Below are 24831 nucleotides of genomic sequence, written 5' to 3' on the forward strand. Positions count from 1 at the left end.
TTTCAAGAGGTTTGAGGAATGTCAGATGTTTTGAATGTGGAAAGTAAGGACATTTGAAAAGGGACTATAAACAGAGCATTCCTTGAAACAATATTTCTTCAAGGAACACTGGCAACAGAATGTCCCTTCCTTCTGGAGTATGTAGAAGGTGTGGTAAGGGAAAACACTGGACCAATGAATGTAGATCAACAAGGAACAGACAAGGTAATACTTTGCCTCAGTCTTTGGGAAACTCCCAGGCAGGCAAACCCCCACAGAAAATCCAGTGCAGACCTTTCCTGCAGTCATAGAGGAAACCCCTACTCAGAGCAATTAAATAACCAAATTCCCACTGGAATAAACCAGATTGCTTGTGATGATGAAACAGAGAGAACAGAAAATTCAGGAGAAAACATAAAGAAAAATTTTTGGCAAACTTCTATTAATGAACAAAGACCAAAATTAACAATAAGAATAAATGGTGTTTTGTTGTCTGTTCTGGTAGACACAGGTGCTGACATGACCATAATTGCACCAGAATTTTGGCATCCAACTTGGCCTCTTCAAGAGGTAAATGTTCAACTGTTAGGAATTAGAACATTATCTCAAGTAAAACACAGTGCAAGATGGCTCAAATGTATAGGTCCAGACAGACAGAGAGGAAAATTAAAATCATATGTGGCTAACATAGCTATGAACCTGTGGGGTTGAGGCCTTTTTCAACAATGGAATACTCAGATTAACATCCCTCCAAACTCAGAAACAAATCATAAACTAGCACGTTTCTGAGAGAAATATTAGAAGATATTATTCTAATGAGTGGTCAGCATCCATCCATATTATACAATAACAGGTCACAACAACTGATGATCTTCCAAAGACACCAACAGCTCTACATTTAAAATGGTTAACAGACAAGCCTGTATGGGTTCATCAATGGCATTTAACAACAGAGAAACTCCAGGCTTTAGAAGAGCTGGTAGAAGAACAGTTAAATGCTCATCATATTGAAGAATCAACCAGCCCTTGGAATTCTCCTGTATTTGTTATTAAAAAGAAATCCAGTAAATGGAGAATAGAAACAGACCTTAGAGCAATTAACAAAGTAATTCAGCTAATGGGCTTTCTACAATCTGGAATTTCCTTGCCTACTCTGTTACCAAAAGGATGGCCTCTCATAGTTATTGATTTAAAAGACTGTTTCTTTTCAATACCCTTACAAGAAAGACAGAAAGATTTGCTTTCACAGTGCCTACTTATAATAATTCTCAACCAGTTAAGAGATATCAATGGAGGGTCCTCCCATAGGGAATGTTGAACCTTGCATCAACATTTTGTACAACAGCCATTGGAAGTGATACTTAAAAAATTTCCTGAATCTATAATTTATCATTATATGGATGATATTTTACTAGCTGACTCAAATGCAGATACTTTAGAAAGAATGTTTGAAGAAGTAAAGAAAAATTTGCCTTGCTGGGGATTACAAATTGCTCCTGAAAAGATACAAAGAGGAGATTCTATTAATTATTTAGGATATAAAATAGAGCTATAAAAATTATACTCCAAAGGTGCAAATTAGGAGAGATAGACTACAGACTCTTAATGACTTTCAATGATTATTTGGAGACATTTCTCATCCACAAACTATTGTTGGGGTAAAAAATGATGAACTGAATGATTTGTTTAAAACCTTACTTAGAAGATTACAAGGACTTAAATAGTCCAAGGGAATTATCACCTGAAGCTGAGAAAGAATTGGCCTTGGTAGAAAAGAAAGTACTCGAAGGACACATGGATTGTTTCGATCCAAAGCTTGATGGCATTTTGGTTATTCTACCCTCTAGCCATTCTCCTACTGGAATATTAATGCAGAAGGAAGATATGATATTGGAATGGATATTTTTACTAAATAAACCAAATAAAAATTAAAAACTTATGAGGAAAAAAATCTCTGACTTGATTTGGAAAGGAAAATTGAGACTTCATCAATTAGCAGGAATAGACCCAGCAGAAATTGTCATACCTTTAACTAAGGAGGACATTGAAAAATTATGGACAGAAAGTGAACCTTGGCAAGGAGCTTGCAGTAATTTTTTTGAAGAAATTAACAGTAAATATTCCAAAAGCAATAGAATTGATCTTATAAAGAGAGCTGATTGGATCTTGCCTCGAATTGTATGGGAAAAACCTATATCTGGAGTTCATAAATTTTATGCAGATGACAACAAAAAAGGAAAGGCAGGTTACAAATCAGAAAATTTAAGTAAAGTGGTTCAAAGTCCTTATAATTCAGTTCAAAAATTGGAATTGTATGCTATTCTGTTGGTATTAATGGATTTTTCAGAACTTCTCAACATAGTTACTGACTCTCAGTATGCTGAAAGAGTGGTGTTACATATTGAGACTGCAGAATTTATCCCTGATGCATCAGAATTAACTTCACTATTTATTCAGTTATCCTTTATATATAACTCACATTCGATCCCATACTGGTCTGCCAGGCCCTCTAGCACAAGGTAATGATGAGATTGATAAATTGTTGATAGGAAATGTGCTAGAGGCCTCAGAATTTCATAAAGAACATCATGTCAATAGTAAAGGTTTACAAAAGGATTTTTCCAAACCTGGCAACAAGCCAAGGAAATTGGAAGGAAATGTCCTACTTCTTCCTTTTACAATCAGATACCATTGCCAGCAGGATGTAACACAAAGGGTACTCGGAGGAATGAAATCTGGCAGATGGATGTGTTTCACTTTTCAGAATTTGGAAAACTGAAATATGTACACCATACCATTGATACTTATTCAGGATTTCAATGGTCAGCTGCATTGAGTTCTGAAAAAGCTAATTCTGTAATCACTCTTTTGCTAGAAGTTATGGCCATCATGGGTATACCTGCACAAATTAAAACTGACAATGTTCCAGCATATGTCTGTGTTTAAATGAAACAGTTTTTTGCTTATTACAATATAAAGCATATTACAGGTATACCACATAATCCTACAGGTCAAGCAGTTATAGAAAGATCAAACAGAACTACAAAGGATATGGTAAATAAACAGAAAGGGGTGACAAAAGCCCCCAGAAAGAGACTGCATAATGCTCTTCTAACTTTGAATTTTCTCAGTGCTAATGAGAAAGGAACAACAGCTGCAGAGAGACATTGGATAATAGAAAAAAAACAACAGCATTAAATCAGCCTATATACTATAAGGATGTGATGACCTCAGAATGGAAACCAGGATATGTGTTATGTTGGGGACGAGGTTTTGCTTTTGTTTCTACAGGAGAAAATAAGCTGTGGATACCATCAAAATTGATAAAGGTTTGATTTGAACAAGAGAGACCTCTTAATTAGAGGAGGTGATAGTTCATCAACCAGCATGACCATCCAATGTAAATTAACACATGCCTTTTCATTTAATCAGATATAACTTGCCAAAAGGGAACCTCCCCAAAATTAGTTTGGGGAAAAGATTTTTTTTTTGTCTTTTAGGAGAATGAAGGTTAAGGAATCTGAAGAAACTGGACAAATGAGACAACTGAAAAAAAAGGACAAATCATCTTTCCCAAGAAAAAGAATAAAATGGCCTATTGGTATATCATCTACAAAATTTCATAAGTCTTCCTAAATGTTTGTTTCTGTTCTTCTCCAAAGAAATTTAACACTATTGGTCTTCTTGTAGTCCCAGTTCAATTAAAATTTAAAGCTGGCTTTAAAGTTGGAGAATGGCTCTCGCCTTTAAACTCCAACATGTTGCATCATGCAATAAGGAAGAGCCATCTTCTGATATGGGACAGGAGAGAAACCAAATTAATTAAGGGATTATTCTATTACTACTAAAATCAATTTTTTGATTCTATTCTGATTCTTTAAAGTTTTCTTAAAGTATGAATTTATATCAAAATTTACATGATTAATATATATATGTATATATATACATTTTAAACTTTGTTAAGATAATAATGGTCATTTAGAATATTAACTAATTCTAAAAAAATGCTTCAATTAGCTGCCTATACATGGCTTTGTGTTTGAGTCTCTTATCAGTTTTCTGCAGGAAATCACAGCCAGTCCAAACATCAACTGAAGTCTCAAGAAAGAAGATGGGGCCCCACAACAACAATAATTCCACATGGACAATAATAATACCACTAAGCTGACAACCATCATCTACAGCTCAGCTTTGGACTACAAAGTGCTCAGATCAATTTTGAGATGGCTAGCTGAGATGATCCAATTTCAAACACTACTTGAATAAGGACTTGAGATAAACCCTGAGCTTTGGCATTATGCACAGACTGGATAGCAAAGGATATAGCTACCTTTCCTACAATTTGACAATTAACCCCCCCAAAAAAATTTCAGAATAAAGATACCTTCGCCCATCCCCAGCAGGAAGCAATTTTAAGAATACAAAGCCCACATTCCCAAAGAGGTAGTATGGGGCGGGTCCTTTTCTTGCCTTTTAATGGGTTTGGGGTCTGGGATAATTTTCATTGTTTAGGAGGGTTGGTTACAAGTTGTTGTCAAGGGTTAGGAAAAGGGATAAGCAAAGAAGATTAGATTTAAGGTTCATGGTTTTTTTTTTTTTTAAAGACAATTACTAGTTTTAAATACTTTACATTGGATTGGATTTTTTTATATTGTATACAAATTATATTGAGATTGATATTGTTAGAAAATGCCATACATATATTTCTAATCTTGTTCAAGATATTGTATTTATACTGTTCATTTAACAATGTAATGAAATTTGCTGATCCTTGAATGTTATTATTACCAACTATTAGGATATAAAGAAATGAAAGTTAGTAGATAGACATGACAATAGAACTTGTAGTCATATTAGGTATGTTTTCAAGATCGAACAGATATATTTTAGATAGACAGGTCATCTTCAAGCCCTTCAGAGATCTACAGAATATGGCATTTAAAATGTTTTAATAAGTTAGAAATTTTTCTTTTCTGTTATGACTATGAGATATGTTGGCTCCTGGCAGTACCAATCTACTTCAGAGAAAATATGGACATTGAAGAAACTGCATGTGAAGTTTCTTTCATTGTGGCAAAAGTTAGCCACTGGACAACAAAGTATCCTAGAATCAACTGCTGACAAACAGGACAAAATGGACAGATGGGACATGAAACAAAGGACTACTGATTCTTGCCAAGACAAGTGTGATTGTGGCTTTATCAAAAAGCATCTTCTGAGGCTAGGACAATATGGCACCATCCCTGAAGTGGCCTTTGCCATGCAGAAAAGGTACAGTGCCATTTTCTTTGAAGGCAGCTGAACAGGAAGTGGGCCGATGGCTTCTGATGTGCAGTAGAACAGCAGCTGAAACAGTTGTTTTTGAAGAATAACTAAGATGACAGAGTCTAACGTCTCAATAGTAGACTGGCATTTAATAGAGGGATATGGAGAAGAACGGGATGCTGAGATGAAGACACACACACACACACACACACACACACACACACACACACACACAGCCAAGAAGAATGGACAGCTGAATTAAAGAAACATCAACAATTTCCAGAATTTAAAATCCTGAATCATGACATGACACCAGTGGAATTCAGGTGTTTCTGGTACATGGACTGCTCTCACCCAATATGAGGTCAAACTGTTGACCTTGTGTACATCCTACTTCACAAATGAGTCTGTCAGATACTCTAAGACTCTAGGTTGAAGATGATGCCCCAACACTGCGGAGAAACCTCAGGTGACTGTCCAGGCAGCTGGCTGTTTCTGTCAACTCACATTTTTTTCTTTTTCTTTTCTTTTCTTTCTTTCTTTCTTTTTTTTTTTTTTTTTTTTTTTTGGAAGCTGCTTGCGTGCACTTCCTGTTTTTATTTTTGTTAGGTAATATTTTCTTCTTGGGTCTCTGAGGGAGTTGGAGATTAGTTAGTTATAGTTAAAGTTTAGATAGTTATAGTTTTCCTTGTTAAGAATTTTAGAAAAGACACTCACTAAAGAGGTATAAGTGTATAAATTTGAAAGACATTATAAGATAGTTCTGTTAGTAATATAAATTAGAATAGAAAGTGAATCAGGTACAATTTGGACTTAGCAAAATAGGATAGATAATGGAATTATTTTCTCTGAATTTGTCAAATGCAAATGGACTAGACATTGTTTAAGTATTTATTGCTTATTTATATGGTATATAGTTATTGTACTTTTGTGTATAGTTTTTCTTATATTAGTTACAACTTTTTTCCTTTTTTCTTTTTATTAAAATAGAAAAGGGGAAATATGGTGAAATTTTATTTGTACTGAAATGTGATTTTATTTGTATGTTAATAAATAAAGTTGCCTGGGGGTCAGAGCTAATAGCAAGCCATAGCAAGAGCCAGGCAGTGGTGGCGCACACCTTTAATCCTGACCACATGACAGATAGATCTCTGTGTGTTCAAGGATACCACCAGCATGGAGACACACGCCTTTAATCTCAATACCAACCATAGAAGACCTGGAGGTCTGTACAGACAGTCAGTGATGAGGAGGTCATGTGGTTGGTTTTACAACCAATGAGAAGGCAGAACATAAAGTCAATAAAAAGACAGACACATAGGAAGTAGGTCTCTTCCTGAGGGGAAGGACGACATTGGCAGTGAGGGGTAAGAAAGGGTTTTTAGTCTCAGCTCTTAGCTACTGCTCTGACCTTTTGGACTTTTAACTCTGCATTTGGCTCTGTGTATCTTATTTAATAAGTCTGTTATATCTACACACAGATGTACTTCTTCAATAATCTCTCTTTACAACTGCTAATCTTCACCAGATACCAAACCTGATTCTTTCCCTTCCTGGCCTTCAAGATCCCAAGCTCTTCCCCTCCAGTGTCTTCATTGTATCTCTGACCTTTTTTTGATACAATGTCACCAGTGCAAGGAACCTTAAATTCCATATGTAGCTAAGAATGACCATCCTCCTGCCTCTACCCTGGCCCCAAATGCTGGGATTACAGAAAAACAGCCATGCTCAGGGTTTGTGGTACCGTGAATCTAACACAGGGTTTCAGGCACACAAATCAAGCATTCTTTGACTACTAAGCGAGGCCCTCAGCTCATCTCTGAGGACTCCTCTCCTTGGCATGTACTTGGAGGCAAATCTTGGCCATCTTTGAGAGCAGTGACTCTGAAATATAGGCCAACAGGGAAAAGGTTCTTCCCTGTTTACAAAGCACAGGAGATAAACAGCCCTTTTATATTCAGCTGCTATCTGGCTCTTTCCAGCCCCCATCAAGAGGAGACTCTCATTCTTGTGCAGTTGTGCCTCTCCAACTCCAATGTGCTGCTGAACCCACCATACTTAAGCTCTGTGGAACCCCTGTCATCCTTCTTTGGGGGTCATGAATTTCCTGTTACATTCAGTCCTACTACTACTGCATTGTCTGCAGCACTGAGAGCTGAGGATCTCACCCCAATTTTGAAACTTTCTCTAAGCAGCAGACACCTGTGTTCTTGATTTCCCATCCATTTTCAGTTAATATTAATAATCTCTTTACATGCTTCAAAAATCATGATACCACATGATAAACACAAAATTTCATAATTTGCTTATTTCAAGTAAATAAACAAGAAAAAGGAGGATTACTGGTAATTCATGAGCCAACATTCTAGGCCCATCTATGAATATAATTAATTAGATCACCCACAACCTGATGCCTGCTTCTAGAGCAGGGATTACTCACAGAAAGCGATCCCTGTCAACCATGAAGAGCTCCCCGGAAGACACACTTGAGATACACTGGAAGGTGGTGACCATGAAGAGCAGGCCAGCTCTGCCAGGAGAGAATGAGGCAAAAACAACAGTAAACTCAACATTATGATGTTTTTTGTTTTTCCGATACACCTTGTTTAGTAGATTAAATAACATTACACATATCTATTCTTAAAAAAAATAGCAGTATTAGATATATGGCTCAGCAGTAAAGACTGTTTGTTGCTCTTGCAAAGGACTCAAGTTTGGTTGGCAGCACCCACATGGTGGATCACAACCATCCGTCAGTTGAGTTCAAGGGGAGGCTGTACTAGCTAGTTTTATGTCAACTTGACACAAGCTAAGGTTATCTGAAAGGAAGGAACCTCAATTGAGAAAATGCCTCCATAGGATCCAGTTGTAAGGCATTTTCTTAATTAATGATGGATGAGGGAGGGCCCAGCCCACTGTAGGTGGTACATCCCTGAGCTGGTAGTCCTAATTTTTATAAGAAAGCAGAATAAGCCAGCCTTGGGGAGCAAGCTGGCCCCTCCAATACCCATCACTAATCGAGGAAATGTCCCACAGATATGCCTACAAGCCAACCTGATAGATGAATTTCCTTAATTGTGGTTCCTTCTTCCCACAGGACTCTGGCTGGTGCCAAGCTGACAAAATCTAACCAGCACACTAACCAAAAGAATCAACCACTAATCAGGGCAACAGAAATAAACCACACATAAAGGCCATTGTCACAAGTCCAACTTCTTATAAAGTATTGGTAGCAGAGGAAGTGAAAAATACAAATTAAGGGCATTTCACAAGTTATAAAAATAATAGGAAGAAATGGCTAATACATCTTTTTTTATGTCTGCATTTTCCAAACATTTGCACATCAGGTTTTTCAGAGTTTATGTCTGAATGCTTCCTGTGACAGTGTTTATACTGTCTATCTGGTCTGTGCTCTGCTGGGTTAAAATGTGCCATCTACACAGGGCACAAACAAGCAGATTTGGAAAGCATTCAGACCTTGGCCTTCAGGAAGGTGAAAAGAGGACAGATGGAAACAGATAGACCAGTCACCTCACCGCAGACTAACTTCTGATGCACACAGAAGGCAATTCACAGAAGTAATTTTTATGTTTATTCTTTTCTTCAAAATTAATCGCTGTTTTCCACACATCAAAACAGATTTGTGCGGCTATGGAGCTGGCCCATTCAGCAACGTGTCTGCCATGCAGCTGTGAGGATCTGAGTTCAAATGCCTAGAACACATATAGAAGTGCCCAGGCACAGTACTTCTCATCTGTAAATCCTGTGATAAAGGGTACAGAGGTAGATGCTTGGAGCTCATTAGCCAGCCAGTCTGGCCAAGTCAATGAGCTCTAGATCCAGTGAGGGACCTGCCTTGAAAAACAGAGTGGAGGGTCATCAAGGAAAACCTGGCATCAGCTTCTGACCTCCATGTGGAGACACATGTATGCTCACCAACATGCACATGTACACACTCACATACACATGAGAGCACCCCACACAAACCTGGACATTTAACAAACAACACACACATATATATACACTCACTTACACACATGCACACACACATACATTCACACAAACACTAAGCCAACAGAACTTCACGGTCAAGTCTCTCTGGCCAATAGGATGAGCCCTGAGGCTGTGGGTGTCAAGCAGAGAACCCAGTTGAGAAACACTGGTATGCCACTCATAAATTACAATGAAAACTCTGAAAATTGTGATCCTGATAAGATACTATGTTTGGAACATGCTATAGCCATTAAAAAGATTTAACATGAAAAGATATCTTAAAAGCCACATTATAGCTCAAATTAGACAATGACCACAACAGTGACATCTATAAGACGAATCAGGAAAAATTGAGTCCCATCCTATTACCCCACAGTCACAATCAAACAAAGCAAATATGTTCAAGAAAATTAGCACCAGAGCAACAAAATATGAACAACTAGGTAAACTAAAAACATTTATGTACCAAGGCATTATAAACAGAATAAAAAGGCAACACACAGAAGAGACGAAATGTCTATGTATAATGTATCTGGTTTGGGATTCTCATCTCAGAAACAAAAATCACTGTAACTCAACAGCAAGGAAAACTTAAGGGGCCAGTGAGAAGGTTCAGCAGGTAAGATGACTGCCGCCAAGCTTGATGACCTTGAGTACCTGAAACCCATGTGGTGGAGGGGTCAGCTCTTGTAAACTGTCCTCTGGCCTTCACATGCATGCTGTAGGTCACACATGTCCTCACACATTAAGTAAAGAAATGAATAATTTTGGAGTGGAAAGAAAACATTCCAATTTAAAATGAGAAATTGCAGTCACTTCATAAAAATATCCAATGAATTGTGATTTATTTTTTCTTAAATAACTTATTAAAAACAAGAGATAACATAAGTCTGGGTGAGGATGTGGATGTACTGGAACCCTTGGGTTGTGCTGGTGAGGATATAAAATAGTACAGTGGAGTTAGAAACAGGATAGCAGTTCCTCAAACAATTAACCCAATGGCCTATGATTTGGCAACTCAAGCTTACTGCCTTGAAGTACAAAAGTCAGGGCTCAAACTAATGTACTTGCACACTCAGCAGCATGGTTCATAGCAGCCAAAGGTGAAAGCAAACCACATTTCCATCCACAGATGAATGGGAAGCAACACAGCATACACACCCTGGACAATTATTCTGCCTTACAGAGCCCAAGAAATCCACACACATGCCACACTTTGATGAACCTGAGGACATCACACCAATGGAAACAAGCCAGTCAAAACAAACAAGAGCAAAACACGAAAACACAGATCCTAGTGTGACTCCAATTCAGGGTTCCCACATTAGTAATATTCAGTGACAGAAAGTAGAATGGTTGATGCCACAGTAGTATGGGAATTTTCTTTCAGAGCTACAGGATTCCCTTCAGGAAGATTTTTTTAAAATGCCTTACATTTAGAGTGTGATGATGGTCACATAACATGAATCTACTCCATACCCTAAAACTGGTAAAATGTGAATGCGTAGTGTGTATAGCTTCATGCTATCTACACACAAACACATGTGAAAAAGTGAGTTCTTCCACTCAGCCTTCAATGTACCAACACACTCCATCACACAATCAAATGTTTACTCTGCTTTTGTTACAGTTTCCAATTCTTAATGGATTTAGATAAACTTGAACAAAGTGAGATCATTTTCTCAAAATAGGGACTCAAATTGGCTTACCTGGACTGGGCTTCTGTACAATCACTTCTAAGGACACGGAAAGTGGTACCCACAATCACAGAGAGTATGGTTGTGATAATTAGCTTTCAAAAAGAAAATGAGGAATAGCAAAAAATTTCCATTAGGAGTCTAAAGTATTCTATACAATGTCAATTATTTTAAGATATGTAGCTTCATATTCAGGTCTCTCCAGGGAGGTAAACACTATATTTTGGCCACAATCCCTAGAATAATATAAAACACACATGTTAATAGACTGCTTGTGTGTTAAACTGAAAACTAAGGTCTCTGCAATCTGAGGCTCTGACAGCACAGACCCTGGAAAAGCTAAGACTTCTCCCAGTGCTGCACCAGGAACGGCCAGTGAAGGGCTCAGTTCAGGTTCTGAAACATGGATGACACAGGGTGGAGAGAATGCAGGTACCTGGGGAGGTTAGGGGACAAACCAAAGTAAGAGACAAAAGTGTTCACCTAAACTGAGATCTCAACTCTAGTGCAGCGAACATGTGCAGTTTCTACTTCAAGTGCTTTAAAGAACTTACTCAGTCTTTCTTTACTCTAGTTAGAAATAAGTTCACCCAGGCCAGGGGACAGCTCAGTGGCAGAGCCCTGCACAACAGACACCAGACCTAGCCCTGATCCCCTCAAGGGCAAACCAAATAACAAAACTGAAAATGACTCACAACCCAGTTCCTGGCAGTGGGATTTTGTGTGCTAAGAAGGGGTGAGCTGGTCCTCACCTGTGTCACCTCTGGGAAGTCTGTGCCTGTGTGGGAACGAGCACTATTGCTGTCACCACAGTGTTCAGACAGCGTCCTCTGGGTCACCTGATGCCCCATTGCCCCTCATCTCTGTCACTGCTGCTCAGCCAGAGTGGCCTGTGCTCAAGTCTCATCTAAGTTGCCAACTCCTCCAGACCATCATCTACCTCCATCCACTCAGTCCGTGCAGACAGTCACCAGGACCTGCACTGCTTTGGTTTGGGGTTAAAATGGCTTTAAAAGGTGCTTCACTTAGGAAAGGAGTAAGGCTACATACATAATGCTTTAACTTATATGAATGAATCTATTCTTCTTCTACTGATGTTTTAAAAGTAGAATATTATGATCTAAAAGAAAGCATCCTCCCACATAACTTGATAAATTAGAAACCAAATTCCCAGGGCTTGGAGATAAGGCTCAGCAGTTAAGAGCACTTGCTGCTCTTGCAGAGGACCTGGGATTCAGTTCCCAGCACCCAAATGGCCCTAACAAACTTCTGTAACTCCAGTTTCAGAAGATCTGGTGCCTTTATCTGGCCTGATAGGAATGTCTATGATGCACAAATATACATGCAGGCAAAACACCCATACATAAAAAATAAATTAAAAAATTTAAAAATTAGTCCTCAATTCCTAGCATGGTTAACACAGACACAGACACACACACACACACACACACACACACACACACACACACACACACACTTACCTCATGATATTTCCATACTGTTGAACAATGAGGAATCCCATTTGATGAATGTAACTCACTTTTATCCAGTCCTATTAAATCTTTTTTTTCCAAAAACAATGGACTTAAAAATGCCACTTTTATGACATAAAATCCCAAGAAAATAAGCAAATACCAGTTGCTCCAGCTTGGAACAACTGACAGTATAACTCAAATGATAAGAATATTCACATCACACAGGGAAGGAAGCAACATTGAAATGTGAAAAGGGCAGCACACATGTTAGGAAGTAAGTGGTTTCATTGCAGCCAACAACAGGAACTCAGTATTCAGCAGAAACTAAATTCCTGAGAGTAAATAACAACACACTAACAGCAGAACTGATTATAAGTTCTGGTTTACGGGTACAGGGATGTAGGTCCATGGTAGAGTGATTGTCCTCTCATGGCTGAGGCCCCAGGATCAAACACTAACACAGCAGATTCCTCAACATCATGAAATAAATATAAATGAATAAGTGATGGCCCAGTGAGCTGGAAGAACCACATTTCTGTGTGACATTTATGTTAAAATAACAGAAAATCTTAAGGCATGATGATCCTTGTTACAGAGCAGGTTTAAAGAAAAGTGGAACCTCACTTCCTCCCAGTTCCCAGTCAGCTGACAGGGAAGAGCACTGTTCAGTCCAGTCACTATCTGTGTGTGAACTGCACTCTGAGTGGCTTCTGCTTTCACACTGGACTCCAATAAGGAAACAGCACTCTGCAATGGGCTCATCTCTCAGGCAGTGCATGCACAGGCTCCCTCAGAGGGGATCAATGGCCCTGTTTCCTCATCCCATGATTTCAACTACAGATCAACCCCCTTCCCCTCACATCCACCCTTCCTACTTAAACTTTCTCCAAAGTCCATTCTGTCATCTGACATGCTATCTGTTTATTCAGTTACCATCCATCCACCCACATGAAAAGTTATAGGAGGACAAAAGCCTTTGACTCCCTTACTCATTCCTGGACCTTGAACTTGTAGGAAGCACTGGTGAATTAAAGTAGACAGGTGTGAGGAACTCCCAGGTGTGCTGAACTTAATGTTGACTTTCCTGAATTAAATTTCCTACTGGGATTAGTCATTAGAGTTCCTTTAAATAAAAAACAATGACTAAATATATTCTCTGTAGATAAAAAGCTAATCACATTCTACTTGCTTTATTGACTATTTCTATATGCTGAGTGGGAATGACAAGTACATGGAAAGAAGTAGAAGATAAATGTGACCTTAAAGTAGACTGACTCAGAAACAAATTGTTCCCACTTTGTGGTAGCCCACAAAAGCTTCCTAATGAGATCTGTGCTTGTTTTACACAGCAAGCCTGCATTAGGGGATGGCTTGACCATGTGCATGATCACCAGGTGTCTGGGATGCTCTGCACTTGGCTGTGCTAGGGGGAGGTCTTTTGCTCCACCCCTTGGCGTTCCTTTAAAAGCCTTTAGCAGAGACAGAAGGGGCTGCTGGGTTTTGACCCAGGCCCTCCCGAGGCTATCCTGGGTTTCTGTCTCTCTCCTCTATACTTCTATCTACCTACTTCTCACTTCTCCCTGCTCAAGAGTACCCTGGGGGAAAAAACACCACTAGAGTTTTTCACAATACAATTCAAATAGTTTATCAGATTACCCGAATTATCCGTGCAAAATTCCAGAAACTTTTGAGTGAACGACAGATAATCCACCAAAGCTGATTCCAGAAAGGGGTGACACATGTGATCTCCTCCAAGACTGAGCACCCCTCTGTCTTCTGTTCCCCCAAGAGTGGATCCAGTTCAGTTCTCATTTCTCTGTATAAGGAGGACTGGGTATACATATTGGCTAATTTTTCTGTGACTTGGTGCTGTCTCTCAGAAAGCTCCGTGTATTTGTCGGCTTTGGGATAAAAATGGAGAAAGACAAAAAACACAATAATTTAACTAATTTTCCTGAGATACTTTTCATGAATAACATAAATTATGTGTCAGGTTTTTGTTGTTGTTTGTTTTTGTTTTGTTTTGTTTTGAGACAGTCTCATGTACCCTAGACTGGCCTCAAATTTGCTGTGAAGCCAAGGGTGACATTAACTTCTGCAGGTCCTTCTGTGTCTGTCTCAGGTGCTACAATGATAGGCATGCACTTCACACTCAGTTATGTGGTACTACAACCAAACTCAAGGCTTTTTGCCAGTGAGGCAAAGACTCTACCAGCTGACTTACATCTTCAGCCCACCACATTTTGAGCATAATAAAATTACTCCTGTGTAATTACTTAACAGATTAGAAAACTGTCCCTAACTGACCTGACTATTCTCATTATTCCATGGATACAGCAAATGGAATGACCTCTTCTCATCTGGACCCCAAGTCTTAACAAAGTCTTCCTTGTCTTATGGATCTATACTTTGCAACGTAAGAGTCTGGTCCCTGCTATCTGCCACATGTGAATGTGTATGCAAATGTATAAACTGCCAAGTATCATGTTTTTAAAATGTTATAAACAAAGCCAGGCATGATGACATATCTCTGTGTCTTAGTTATGGTTTCTATTGCTGTGATGAAACACCATGACCAAAAAAACATGTGGTGGGGGGAGGGGAGGTTGACTTACACTTCAACATGGTGGTCCATCACTGATGGAAGTCAGGACAGGAACTCAAACAGGACAAGAATCTGGAGGCAGGAGCTGATGCAGAGGCCATGGAGGAGTGCTGCTTACTGGCTTGCTTCCTGTGGCCTGCTCTGCCTGCTCTCTTATAGAACCAGGACCATCAGCCCAGGAATGGCCCCACACATGGGCTGGGCCCTCCCCAATCAAGAAAATGCCCTACAGGCTTGCCTAGAGCCCAGTCTCATGGAAGCATTTCCTTAACAGAGGTTCCTTCCTCTCAGGACTTCAGCTTGTAACAAACTGACATAAAACTAACCAATATACCCTGTAATACCTACACTTGGGAGATGAGGTAGTAAGAGCACACATTTAAGGCCAGTCTGGCTACATAAGCAAACCACATCTAAAATAATAACAAGAATAATATGACAAACAATAAGTACATTTACTTTCTAACAGAAATTTCCTTTAGAACTGACAATATCATATAAATGGTCTTTTATAAATTAAATAAGAAACACAGCACTAACTGATGGCAATGTCTATTAGATAATTTTAGGACAGTTATTTAACATTACAAGTTATAGTTTAATGAGACTCATGGTTGTGTTTTAATGAAATCAGTTAGTCAAAAATCTGGGACTCTAGAAGACTCACATACCATCATAGCCTTCTTCCTCTGTGTCTAATATAGCAGAGAAACCTCCATTAATGATGTCCAGGAAGAAATCTGCAGGGTTGTTCTGGGAATCATATTTGTAATCTACAAAAGCAGGCAAGAACACAAACCTGAGGACCCTCTTTCAGAGAGTGGAATAGGGAGGGGAAACAGAATCTAAGAACTTCTTCCTCTTCTTGCCCCTCCCCCACTAATTTATTCTTTCTTCATATATATATATTTATAGTATTTCAACAATATCTACTTCCTAGTCTAATATATATATATGTGTATACATTTATGAATATATACATGTGTATATGTGTATGTTATACATATATATTAATTCTTCCTATGAAACAATCATTTGAATTTGGCCTACATTTTTATTGGACTCCAAAGTCTCATAAATGCTTCCACATTTTTAAATGACAAAGATTAATCAAAAACAAGTAGTTGCTGGGCAGTGGTGGCACACACCTTTAATCCCAGCACTCGGGAGGCAGAGGCAGGCGGATCTCTGTGAGTTCGAGGCCAGCCTGGGCTACAGAGTGAATTCCAGGAAAGGCACAAAGCTAAACAGAGAAACCTTGTATCGAAAAACAAAAACAAAAAGTAGTGGTGGAGAGTAAGTATTCAATCCTATACTTGGAGAATCATCTATAAGTATATTCATATTTCACTAAAATGAAACTGACATCATGAACCATTAGAAAATACTTCATCATCTAATCTGACTCTGAAAAAATCAGACAGAACAAAAACATGAGTCCACTTAAGCCACTACAGCCCCCAAACATTGCCTACACCTGAAACACAAAGTTATCGCTAATTTAAGTAAGGTCTCCACAGCTCCTCAGAGTCAGATCACACTAGGGGAAAATTAAAAACCACCATCTGCTTCCTGAGCAAGAACAGGATGATGCTGGCCTTCCCAAAGCTGTTCCAGTGACAGTAAACTAGGCCGGAGGCCAGCATGTTAATTAAGAGAGTCACCACAACTGGGAAGCAGAACAAAAAGCTCAGGAAAAATACTGTAGCATAGGTGTGACACAGGACAGCAGATAGAAGAGAGACCTGAACAACAAGCCTGTGCTGCACAACTAACATAATCCTGTAAAATGGAGAAACCACACACAGTAAGTCTGCACCAAGGTCAAGCAGTACTCCTGAGAAGCCCTGTTCTCTTCTCAGATCCCTTGAATGAAGGAGCTCTCACAGCAAAAGCCAGCCATACCTGCCGATGTGAAGTACTCCAGTGCCTCTTGTGCAGGGCCGTGATACATGACTTTTCCTGAGGCCACTAAGGTGAGGCTATCAAAAATTCGGAAGATGGAGTACTGAGCCTGGTTAATGGAGAAGATGATTGTCTTTCCACTCATAGACATCCTAAGTTCAAAGAGGGGAAAGTCATAAGTCACTGGACAGTGGAACCTTGAGACTCTCCACAAAACATTTTATTCCTGAAGTTACACTCTTTGTTCCCATTTCATTTTAAATTTCCTTAAAAAAATCCTGCCTCACTTGTACTATGCACCTGTACAGTACAGAGAAAACAAGCTCCAAGCTTTTATTTAAAAGACTAGGACCTCTAAAGTGTGGAATGTCAGTAGTTCAGGGTCCACTAGAGTGTTACTGACAATGTAGATCCCTGGTCAGTCTTTCAGACACTAAATCAGAATATCTGGGAGTCAGTGTAAAGAATTCCTATCAAGAACAGGCAGCCCAGGTGATGGGCAGATTTTCTCAAGCTTGAGAACCCATGACAGAGCAAGTATTACAACTATGATTGTATGCACAATTCCCTTCAATCACTTTCACTTTCTGCCTCTTCAGGAATTGGTTTTCATTGTTCTGAAACTGTGATTCACATTACTAACCACTTGTTCTCCCTGCTAAACACTTCAGCAAGAACCTCACCTCAATTTTCACAATATCAGCATAAGGAAATTCTAATACAATTCCCCCCTTTCTGTTGATAAGGCTTAAAAGGTCAAGCAACAGGCCAAAGAGTCAGTTAGTGAGTTATAAACCTGGGATTTGATCATTGGTTTAATTCCATGATAGGAAAAAATAAGCTGAACTACCATTTCAGGGAGTCATATCTTCTGTTAGGAGAACCAATAACCAAAAACAGTGTTTAAACCTGCTATGAAAATATTTCTATAAAAGCTGGGTATGGTGGCATATCTGTAATATCCCAGCACTTGGGAGGATCAGGAGTTCAAGGCCCACCTAGGGTACATGAGACCCTGTTTCAAAAAGACAAACAGAAAGAATGAAGGAAAGAGAGAGGTTGGAGGGAGGGAAGGAGAGATTAAAAATGAAAGGAAGGAAGGAAGGGAGGAAGGAAGGAAGGAAGGGAGGGAGGGAGGAAGGAAGGAAGGGAGGGAGGGAGAAAAGGAAAAGAGTATGAGAAAGCTATGAAGTGTAGTGCACACCTTGAATTCCAGCATTTAGAAGCCAGAGGCAAGAAAGTGATGTTGGCCTGGGCTACAGAGAAAATGAAAAACTATGAAACTTCAAAAAAAGCACCTCATAAGCATATACTGTGAGGTATCACTGTATCCAAAGATAGACAGACTCAAAGACAGCCAGGCCAGATAGTAATATCAATGCAGGTTGGACAGAAATGGACAAGGATTCCTTAGGAATAAAACAGACATGCAACCCATCTGCCAGTAAAACAGAGTACCACCAGGTAAGAAGAGAAAGAAGCAGCTGTACACAGTGTGAACTAAAATGCCTGTCCAGGAAACTATGGGAGCTCACTGCTACACAGCAAGGATTGTGTGTGCCTGAATGTGAGGAAGAGAGAGGTAGATAAAAAAGGACACAGGGAGAGATAAATAACTGGTATGGAATTAAAATGTTAAAAGAGGTTGTAGGAAAAGCAGCTTAGGCTCAGGAAAATCCCTCTGTCATAAGCTGGAACATCAGGTGGAGGGTAGTAGAGAGCTTGCAGACTCAGAGTAGACATGACAAGAGCCTTCCTCAAGTAAGGTCTAGGATCTGTGGCCTCAGTCTCTCCTCCCACAGCATTTAGTTTGGAATCCTGAGCAGTGTCTCACACCTACAGAATCACACCTAGAGTAGTCACACTTACAGGATCACACCTACAGGATCACACCTACAGAATCATACCTACAGAATCACACCTACAGGATCACACCTACAGAAATAGGTTTTTTTTTACATGAAAGTAAATTTTTATTTTAAAAGTATGTATCCTTGTCAATAATTTCTTTTAAAAATATTTATTTATTGTACAGGGTGTTTGCCCTAGAGTCTCCACATGTCTCTGGTACATGTGGAGTTGAGAAGACTGTATTAGATCCCCTAGAACTGTAGGTACAGATGGTTGTGAGCTGCCATGTGGATGCTGGGAATTTAACCTGAGTCCTCTGGAAGAGAACCAAGTGCTCTTAACTGTTAATTCATCTCTCCAGCTTTTGTAAAATAATTTAATTTTAAGATATTTATTTTAAATATATAAATCCTCATGAAATAAAGAATAAGATTAAAATATACTGTACGAAATTTCTAAAAAAATAAATAAAAACATAAAAAAAACCTCACAATGAAGGGGCTTCCACTAGCCAAACTGGAGTTGGTTTTTATACTTAGGATAATGAAGAATAACATATTACACCCTACTGTACAACATAGGAACTGAGGAGGGAAACCTTTCCACACACAGTGGTATGACAGATGGCGAAGTGATTAAAACAAGAGGAGAAGATACCAATTCACAGGACAACTGGTTGGTGGAGACGAGATAAGGAGCAGAATGATGGCATAAAAAGTTTTCCTCATCAGACTATTAATAATCACAAAAAGAAAAACTGTAATTTTATGATATAACCCAGAACTACCAGCATGATTAGATTATCAAGATTCAAGCCAGGGAAGTGAGATGGATCAATGGGTAGAGACACTTGATGCCAAGTCTAAAGAGTTTAATTCCCCAAACCCACTTGGTGGAAGGAGAAAGCCAAGTCCCTGAAGTTTTACTCTAACCTCTACATGCATGCTATACACACACACACACACACACACACACACACACACACACACACATGATAGATAGATAGATAGATAGATAGATAGATAGATAGATAGAAATAATTTAAGTATTTCTATCATAGAAGATTCACTTCCACGAGTGTTGGAGACCAAGGAGAACACAGCATATCAGGCCTGAGTCTGCTCCAGAACACTGGGAGGAACCACACTGAGGATGGCCCCATGCGATGCACTAAGACTAGCCATGGCGTGAGACACAGGAACAGAGAGAAGCGTTCCATACTGAAGATGACAAGAACTTGATCTTAGAGTGTCCTGAAGCAGACAAGAGAGGGACAGACAGGGAAGGTGTGACACCTGAGGAGTCTACAGTTTAGAAGGTGACAAGGACCCAGGTGTTGACTTCCTCTCTGGGAAGGTGCAATGGTGGATGATGTGGTTATTGGAGGGACAGGCAGGAGTGTTTAGGATGATGGACCATGATGTCAGAACAAAACAAAGAACAAGGGGAAGGAAGGACAGACAGAGAGTGCAGTAGAGTTCAACAGCCAAGAGTCCCAGGTCATGAGAATGGGACAGTCCTTGTACGGTTCTTGGGGTTATTCGGTCAGTGTGAAACTCTTATTAATTTTTAAAATGTAAAAACCTAATCCTTACACTTTTTTTCTATAAATATTTCAGCCAAAGACATTTCTTGAGAGTAAAATAAAATACCATTTATTTTACTCATTCTACCCCAGGTTCAGGACCCAGACCTTAGGAACCATTCTCTCAGCCACCACATCCTGGGCCAGTCCCTGAGATAACCTATTTATTCTATCTTCAAAGCACTCCAGAACACACCATTTCCTAACTAAGGAACCCCCACAGCTCCACCTCCTGCTGACATCTTTATATCACCTTGGTGGAACTGCACAACCTTCTCCATGATGCATGCTCTGCTCTAAACTCAGAAGCCTTCCCACATCCCCTCCCATGGAAACCTTAGTCCTTACAGTGGCCCAGGTGGCCCAAGAATTCTACACCAACCCAAACAACAGCCCCCTCACTTCAACTGTGAATGAGGAGGGCTGAATTACGTCCTCCCAAAAACTCATTTGTGGAAGACTCACATCTAAGAACTTAGAATGTGGCTATAATTGGAGACAAGAGTCTTTAAAATGGTTTAAATGAAATTACTAGTGTGTCCTAATGTAACTGGTGTCCATTAAAGAGATCAGGGCATAGATACATGAAGATGAAGGAAACACCATCCACAGTTCAGTAACTGAGGCCTCAGAAGACACAGACTGTGGATACATTAATATCTGGTTTCCAAGATCCAGAACTGTAATAAATTTAACTTCTATCAAGTCACCCAGTCTGTGGTGTCTTTAGTAGTGAACTAGCAACTTTCCATCCCCTCAGGCCACCGGATCTGGTCAAGTTGGGCTATTTAATAATGTTCCAGACACATCAAACATGTTTTGCCTCAGAACAAATGCATTTTCCCTCCATACAGCGCTCTGTTCAGATCTCACCCCCTCACATACAGCTCAATTGTCGCATGCTTGAGGGTTATGGGGACATTTATGTAAAGCAGTGCTCCACCTTCACCACAGCCATCTTTCCCTATGCTCTTGTCTCATTGTTCTTGATGTGTGTTCCTTGTTAACTGAAGTTTTCCTCTAATGAACAAAGAAGAAATTCTGTGGCTTACTTCTGAATCTCCTGCACTAAAAATACATACAACTGACCAGCTATTAAGTGAATAAAATTTAATGCTCCTTCATCACTTACCTTCTCAGGACTGAGATGACATCTATTGTAGTCCTCAAGTCTAAGCCAGTGGTGGGATCATCCAAGAACAGAATGGAATGCTTGGCAACCAGCTCCATTGCTATACTGGTCCTTTTCTTAAGCTCTTTAGATCTAGGCTAGAGTACCAATGACCACCATTATCAACAAGAACAACCACATTCATTGTCATTTAGTGAACTTGTTTGTTTCAGCAAGAAAAGGTTTTTTTATGTCATTATCCTGAGGAGCAAAACTATGGCTGGGAGAAGAAGGAGGTTTCTGGTAGCACAAATTTCTACACAGTCTTATTAATAGAAAAACCAGGTATTGGGGTAAATATTGGAAGATCAGAGAGACAGAGCAAGCCATAGCCAGCCTCACCTTGCCAACTCCTCAACTTATTTTTTCTTCAGACAGAAAGCCTCTGAATCCTCACCCAAATGGATCTCAACTGAACTGCTGCTCAAAGCCTCTAGTCCTCAGCCTGAAGAGAGCAAGTTCCTATTTCCTCACACCTTATATACCTTTCTGTGTTCTGTTATATTACTTCCTGGGATTAAAGGCATGTGTCTTTCCCAAGCAAAGACATGAGATCTCAAGTCCTGGGATTAAAGGTGTGTGCCACCACTACCTGGCTCTGTTTCCTGTGTGGCCTTGAACTCACAGAGATCCATACAGATCTCATCCTCCCAAGGGATAGAATTAAAGGTGTGTGTGTCACCATTTTCTGGCCTCTGTGTCTAATCAAGTGGCTGTTCTGTTCTCAGTCCCCCAGATAAGTTTGTTAGGTTATACAATATATCAATCACAGTTTCTCTTTTCCAAGTGAGTAGAAAGAGGCTCAGCTCAGACTTGACATGAAACCCATGCTAATGACAGTTACTGTTTGTTCTTTACCAAGTCACATCTTCTAGGGTGATAAGTTATCACACTCCAAGACTGGTTCAGTGAGATCTCTGTCTAAGGAAGGAGGAAGACGGGACAGGAGAAGATGCAGTATCTCTAGTAATTTAGTTATCATTTAACACGCTCCTAACACACACAGGGAAGACACACACAAGAAAGGCACTCTACACAACACACACACCAAAATACACATATTACACAATACAACACACACACACACACACATACACACTGCTTTTTATCAAAAGTTCCATATTGACTTATTAAGACATTTTTTAACTTTCTTAAGACTTAGCAAATTGACATTATTTACACTGTACAGCATCACAGAATTCATGACTCATGCTTGTAGACAAATCCAAAGGGTGGTATAGTCTACAGGCCAAACTGTTCTGGTCTTTGCACCAGTCAATGTCATTGTGAAAAGTGAGAGGGGTTAAAAGGTCGAGGGAGGGTCACAGAAATAGGGAACAATTCTCCCCAAACATGATAATCAAAACCACGACCAAGCCCTATGGACAACGTACAACAAAGGATGTCTGGGGAATGTGGGTGAGTGTGGTCATGACAAGGCTGAGGATATAAAGGAATTATTCATTTTGATAGTTAAGGATAGAGTTTATAGGTAAGCAGATGTCCTTATTTTATGGATGAAAAGTAAGTACTCAGGTGCAGTGAGCCACAAGAATATATTATAGAGATTCAGCTGTTTATAATAAGCTATACCTTGACTGCCCAAGGTGTCTTTCAAGAGGAAGCCATTTATCAAGGAATATTTGGTGTTATTTAGCTTATTAGTATATATCAGCTGTCTTCTGCTATGAAATTCCTGGGCGCCCATATACTACTAGGCCATTTGGCAAACTTCTCAGACCCACTCCTGATCCACTAGGTAACTAATACCCCTGCAGGGCCTAGGAGACAGGAGGGCTGTAGATGCATAGCTTTGTTTCTTGTGCAAATGAAGCTCAGACCATCCCTTGCCTTCAGGCCTAGTAGCATCAGAGCTATTGACTCAGGACAACAGGGCTTTTTGCTTAGCCAGGTGCAGTAAGGACTGGAGTGGAATTCCAGAGGAGGCAGAGCCTCATGGTCAGAGGAAAGGAGAGGAAGGAGAATTTCTGTTTTTCAGAGCCAGGGTTAAGGAGCAAGGAAGGAAAGATAGAGGATGAAGGAACAGAGGAAGAAGATGAGGTCGAAAGCATAGGAGCTTAGTTAGGTCTATGATAGGGAGGCAGGTACAGAGAGGAGCCATATGTGAGGAAGAAGCTAGATCTGTGTAGATAGAGTTTTTTGACTTAGAGAAATAAATAAAGAGTATGGTGTATATAAATTCTTTTCCCTCAGATAACACCACAATGAATGTAGCGTCTTCTCCAGAACCCTGGGAGGGATTTTCTCAGGGCAGGCCCCTGGGAAAAATTCCACCACTCAGGAGTAAGATGCTACCTAATTGTTTCAAATCTTAGATGATCTTTTCCTCTGAGCAAGATATACAGAATGGCCAGCCACTAGTCCTTACCTCTAAAAATCCTCAGTCTAAAGAAAGTGAGTTTCTGTTTCCACAAATTCTCAGACTGAAAGCCTATGAGTACTCACCCAAAATGGTCTAAGATGAACTGCTGCTTAGTTCCTGTTTTCTCACACCTTATATACCTTACTCCACCTTTCCATCACTTACATCACTTCCTGGGATCAAAGACATGTGTGCTTCTCAGTACGGTGAGTAAAAATGTATGTCACCACTGTCTGGCTCTGTTTCCAATGTGGCCTGAACTCACAGAGATCCAGATGGATCTCTGCCTCCTGAGTGATAGGTTAAAGATGTGTGCCACCACTGTCTGGCCTCTTTGTCTAATCTAGTGGCTGGCTCTGTCCTCTGATCCTCAGGCAAGCTTTATTGGAGTAAACAATACATCACCACACTTAATGTTCTTTTTAAATGCTGAAGTGAGAAACAACTTTAGTGAGTATGCTGGCGTAAATACCAAGAAGACCAGGAGGCTGATATTAGCAAGTATACTATTGTGCTGGCTATACAACAGTCAAACTTTTACAGAAACCTCATATTGCCTATATATTTCTTAGATCAAAATCTTATGAAAGGCTGAAGAGAAGGGACAAAGCCACACAAGCCTGAACCCTGGGTTCAATCTCTGGAACTCATATATAAAACTTTATGTGGTGGAATGCATCTGTATTTCCATCAAGATGTAATTACAGTGAGATGGGAGGTAGATCATGAGCATCAGGCATGTGTGTAGGGTATCAATAGAACAAGACAGACCCTACCTTATAAACAAGGTGGAGGAGAGAATGGACCCTTGACAAAGGTGTCCTATGACCTCCATGTGTGTGCTATGGCATTTGGGCAGGGACACACACACACACACACACACACACACACACACACACGCATGCACTCACACACACAAGCA

General features: G+C 39.8%; 1 protein-coding gene across 1 annotated transcript in view; it reads right to left on the minus strand.

The window, feature by feature from the left end:
- Positions 1 to 24831, minus strand: part of LOC114691799 (ATP-binding cassette sub-family G member 3-like) — a 78427-nt gene that overhangs the window by 15624 nt on the left and 37972 nt on the right. Inside the window, exons 6-11 of the mRNA XM_037209250.1 lie at positions 21488 to 21624; positions 16920 to 17071; positions 15686 to 15787; positions 14066 to 14310; positions 10947 to 11029; positions 7685 to 7774 (exon numbers count right to left, since the gene is read on the minus strand). Coding sequence (XP_037065145.1) covers positions 7685 to 7774; positions 10947 to 11029; positions 14066 to 14310; positions 15686 to 15787; positions 16920 to 17071; positions 21488 to 21624 — 809 coding nt within the window. The remainder of the gene's footprint in view (positions 1 to 7684; positions 7775 to 10946; positions 11030 to 14065; positions 14311 to 15685; positions 15788 to 16919; positions 17072 to 21487; positions 21625 to 24831) is intronic.

The sequence above is a fragment of the Peromyscus leucopus genome, chromosome 10, assembly GCF_004664715.2.
Source record: "Peromyscus leucopus breed LL Stock chromosome 10, UCI_PerLeu_2.1, whole genome shotgun sequence".
NCBI classification, from domain to species: domain Eukaryota; kingdom Metazoa; phylum Chordata; class Mammalia; order Rodentia; family Cricetidae; genus Peromyscus; species Peromyscus leucopus.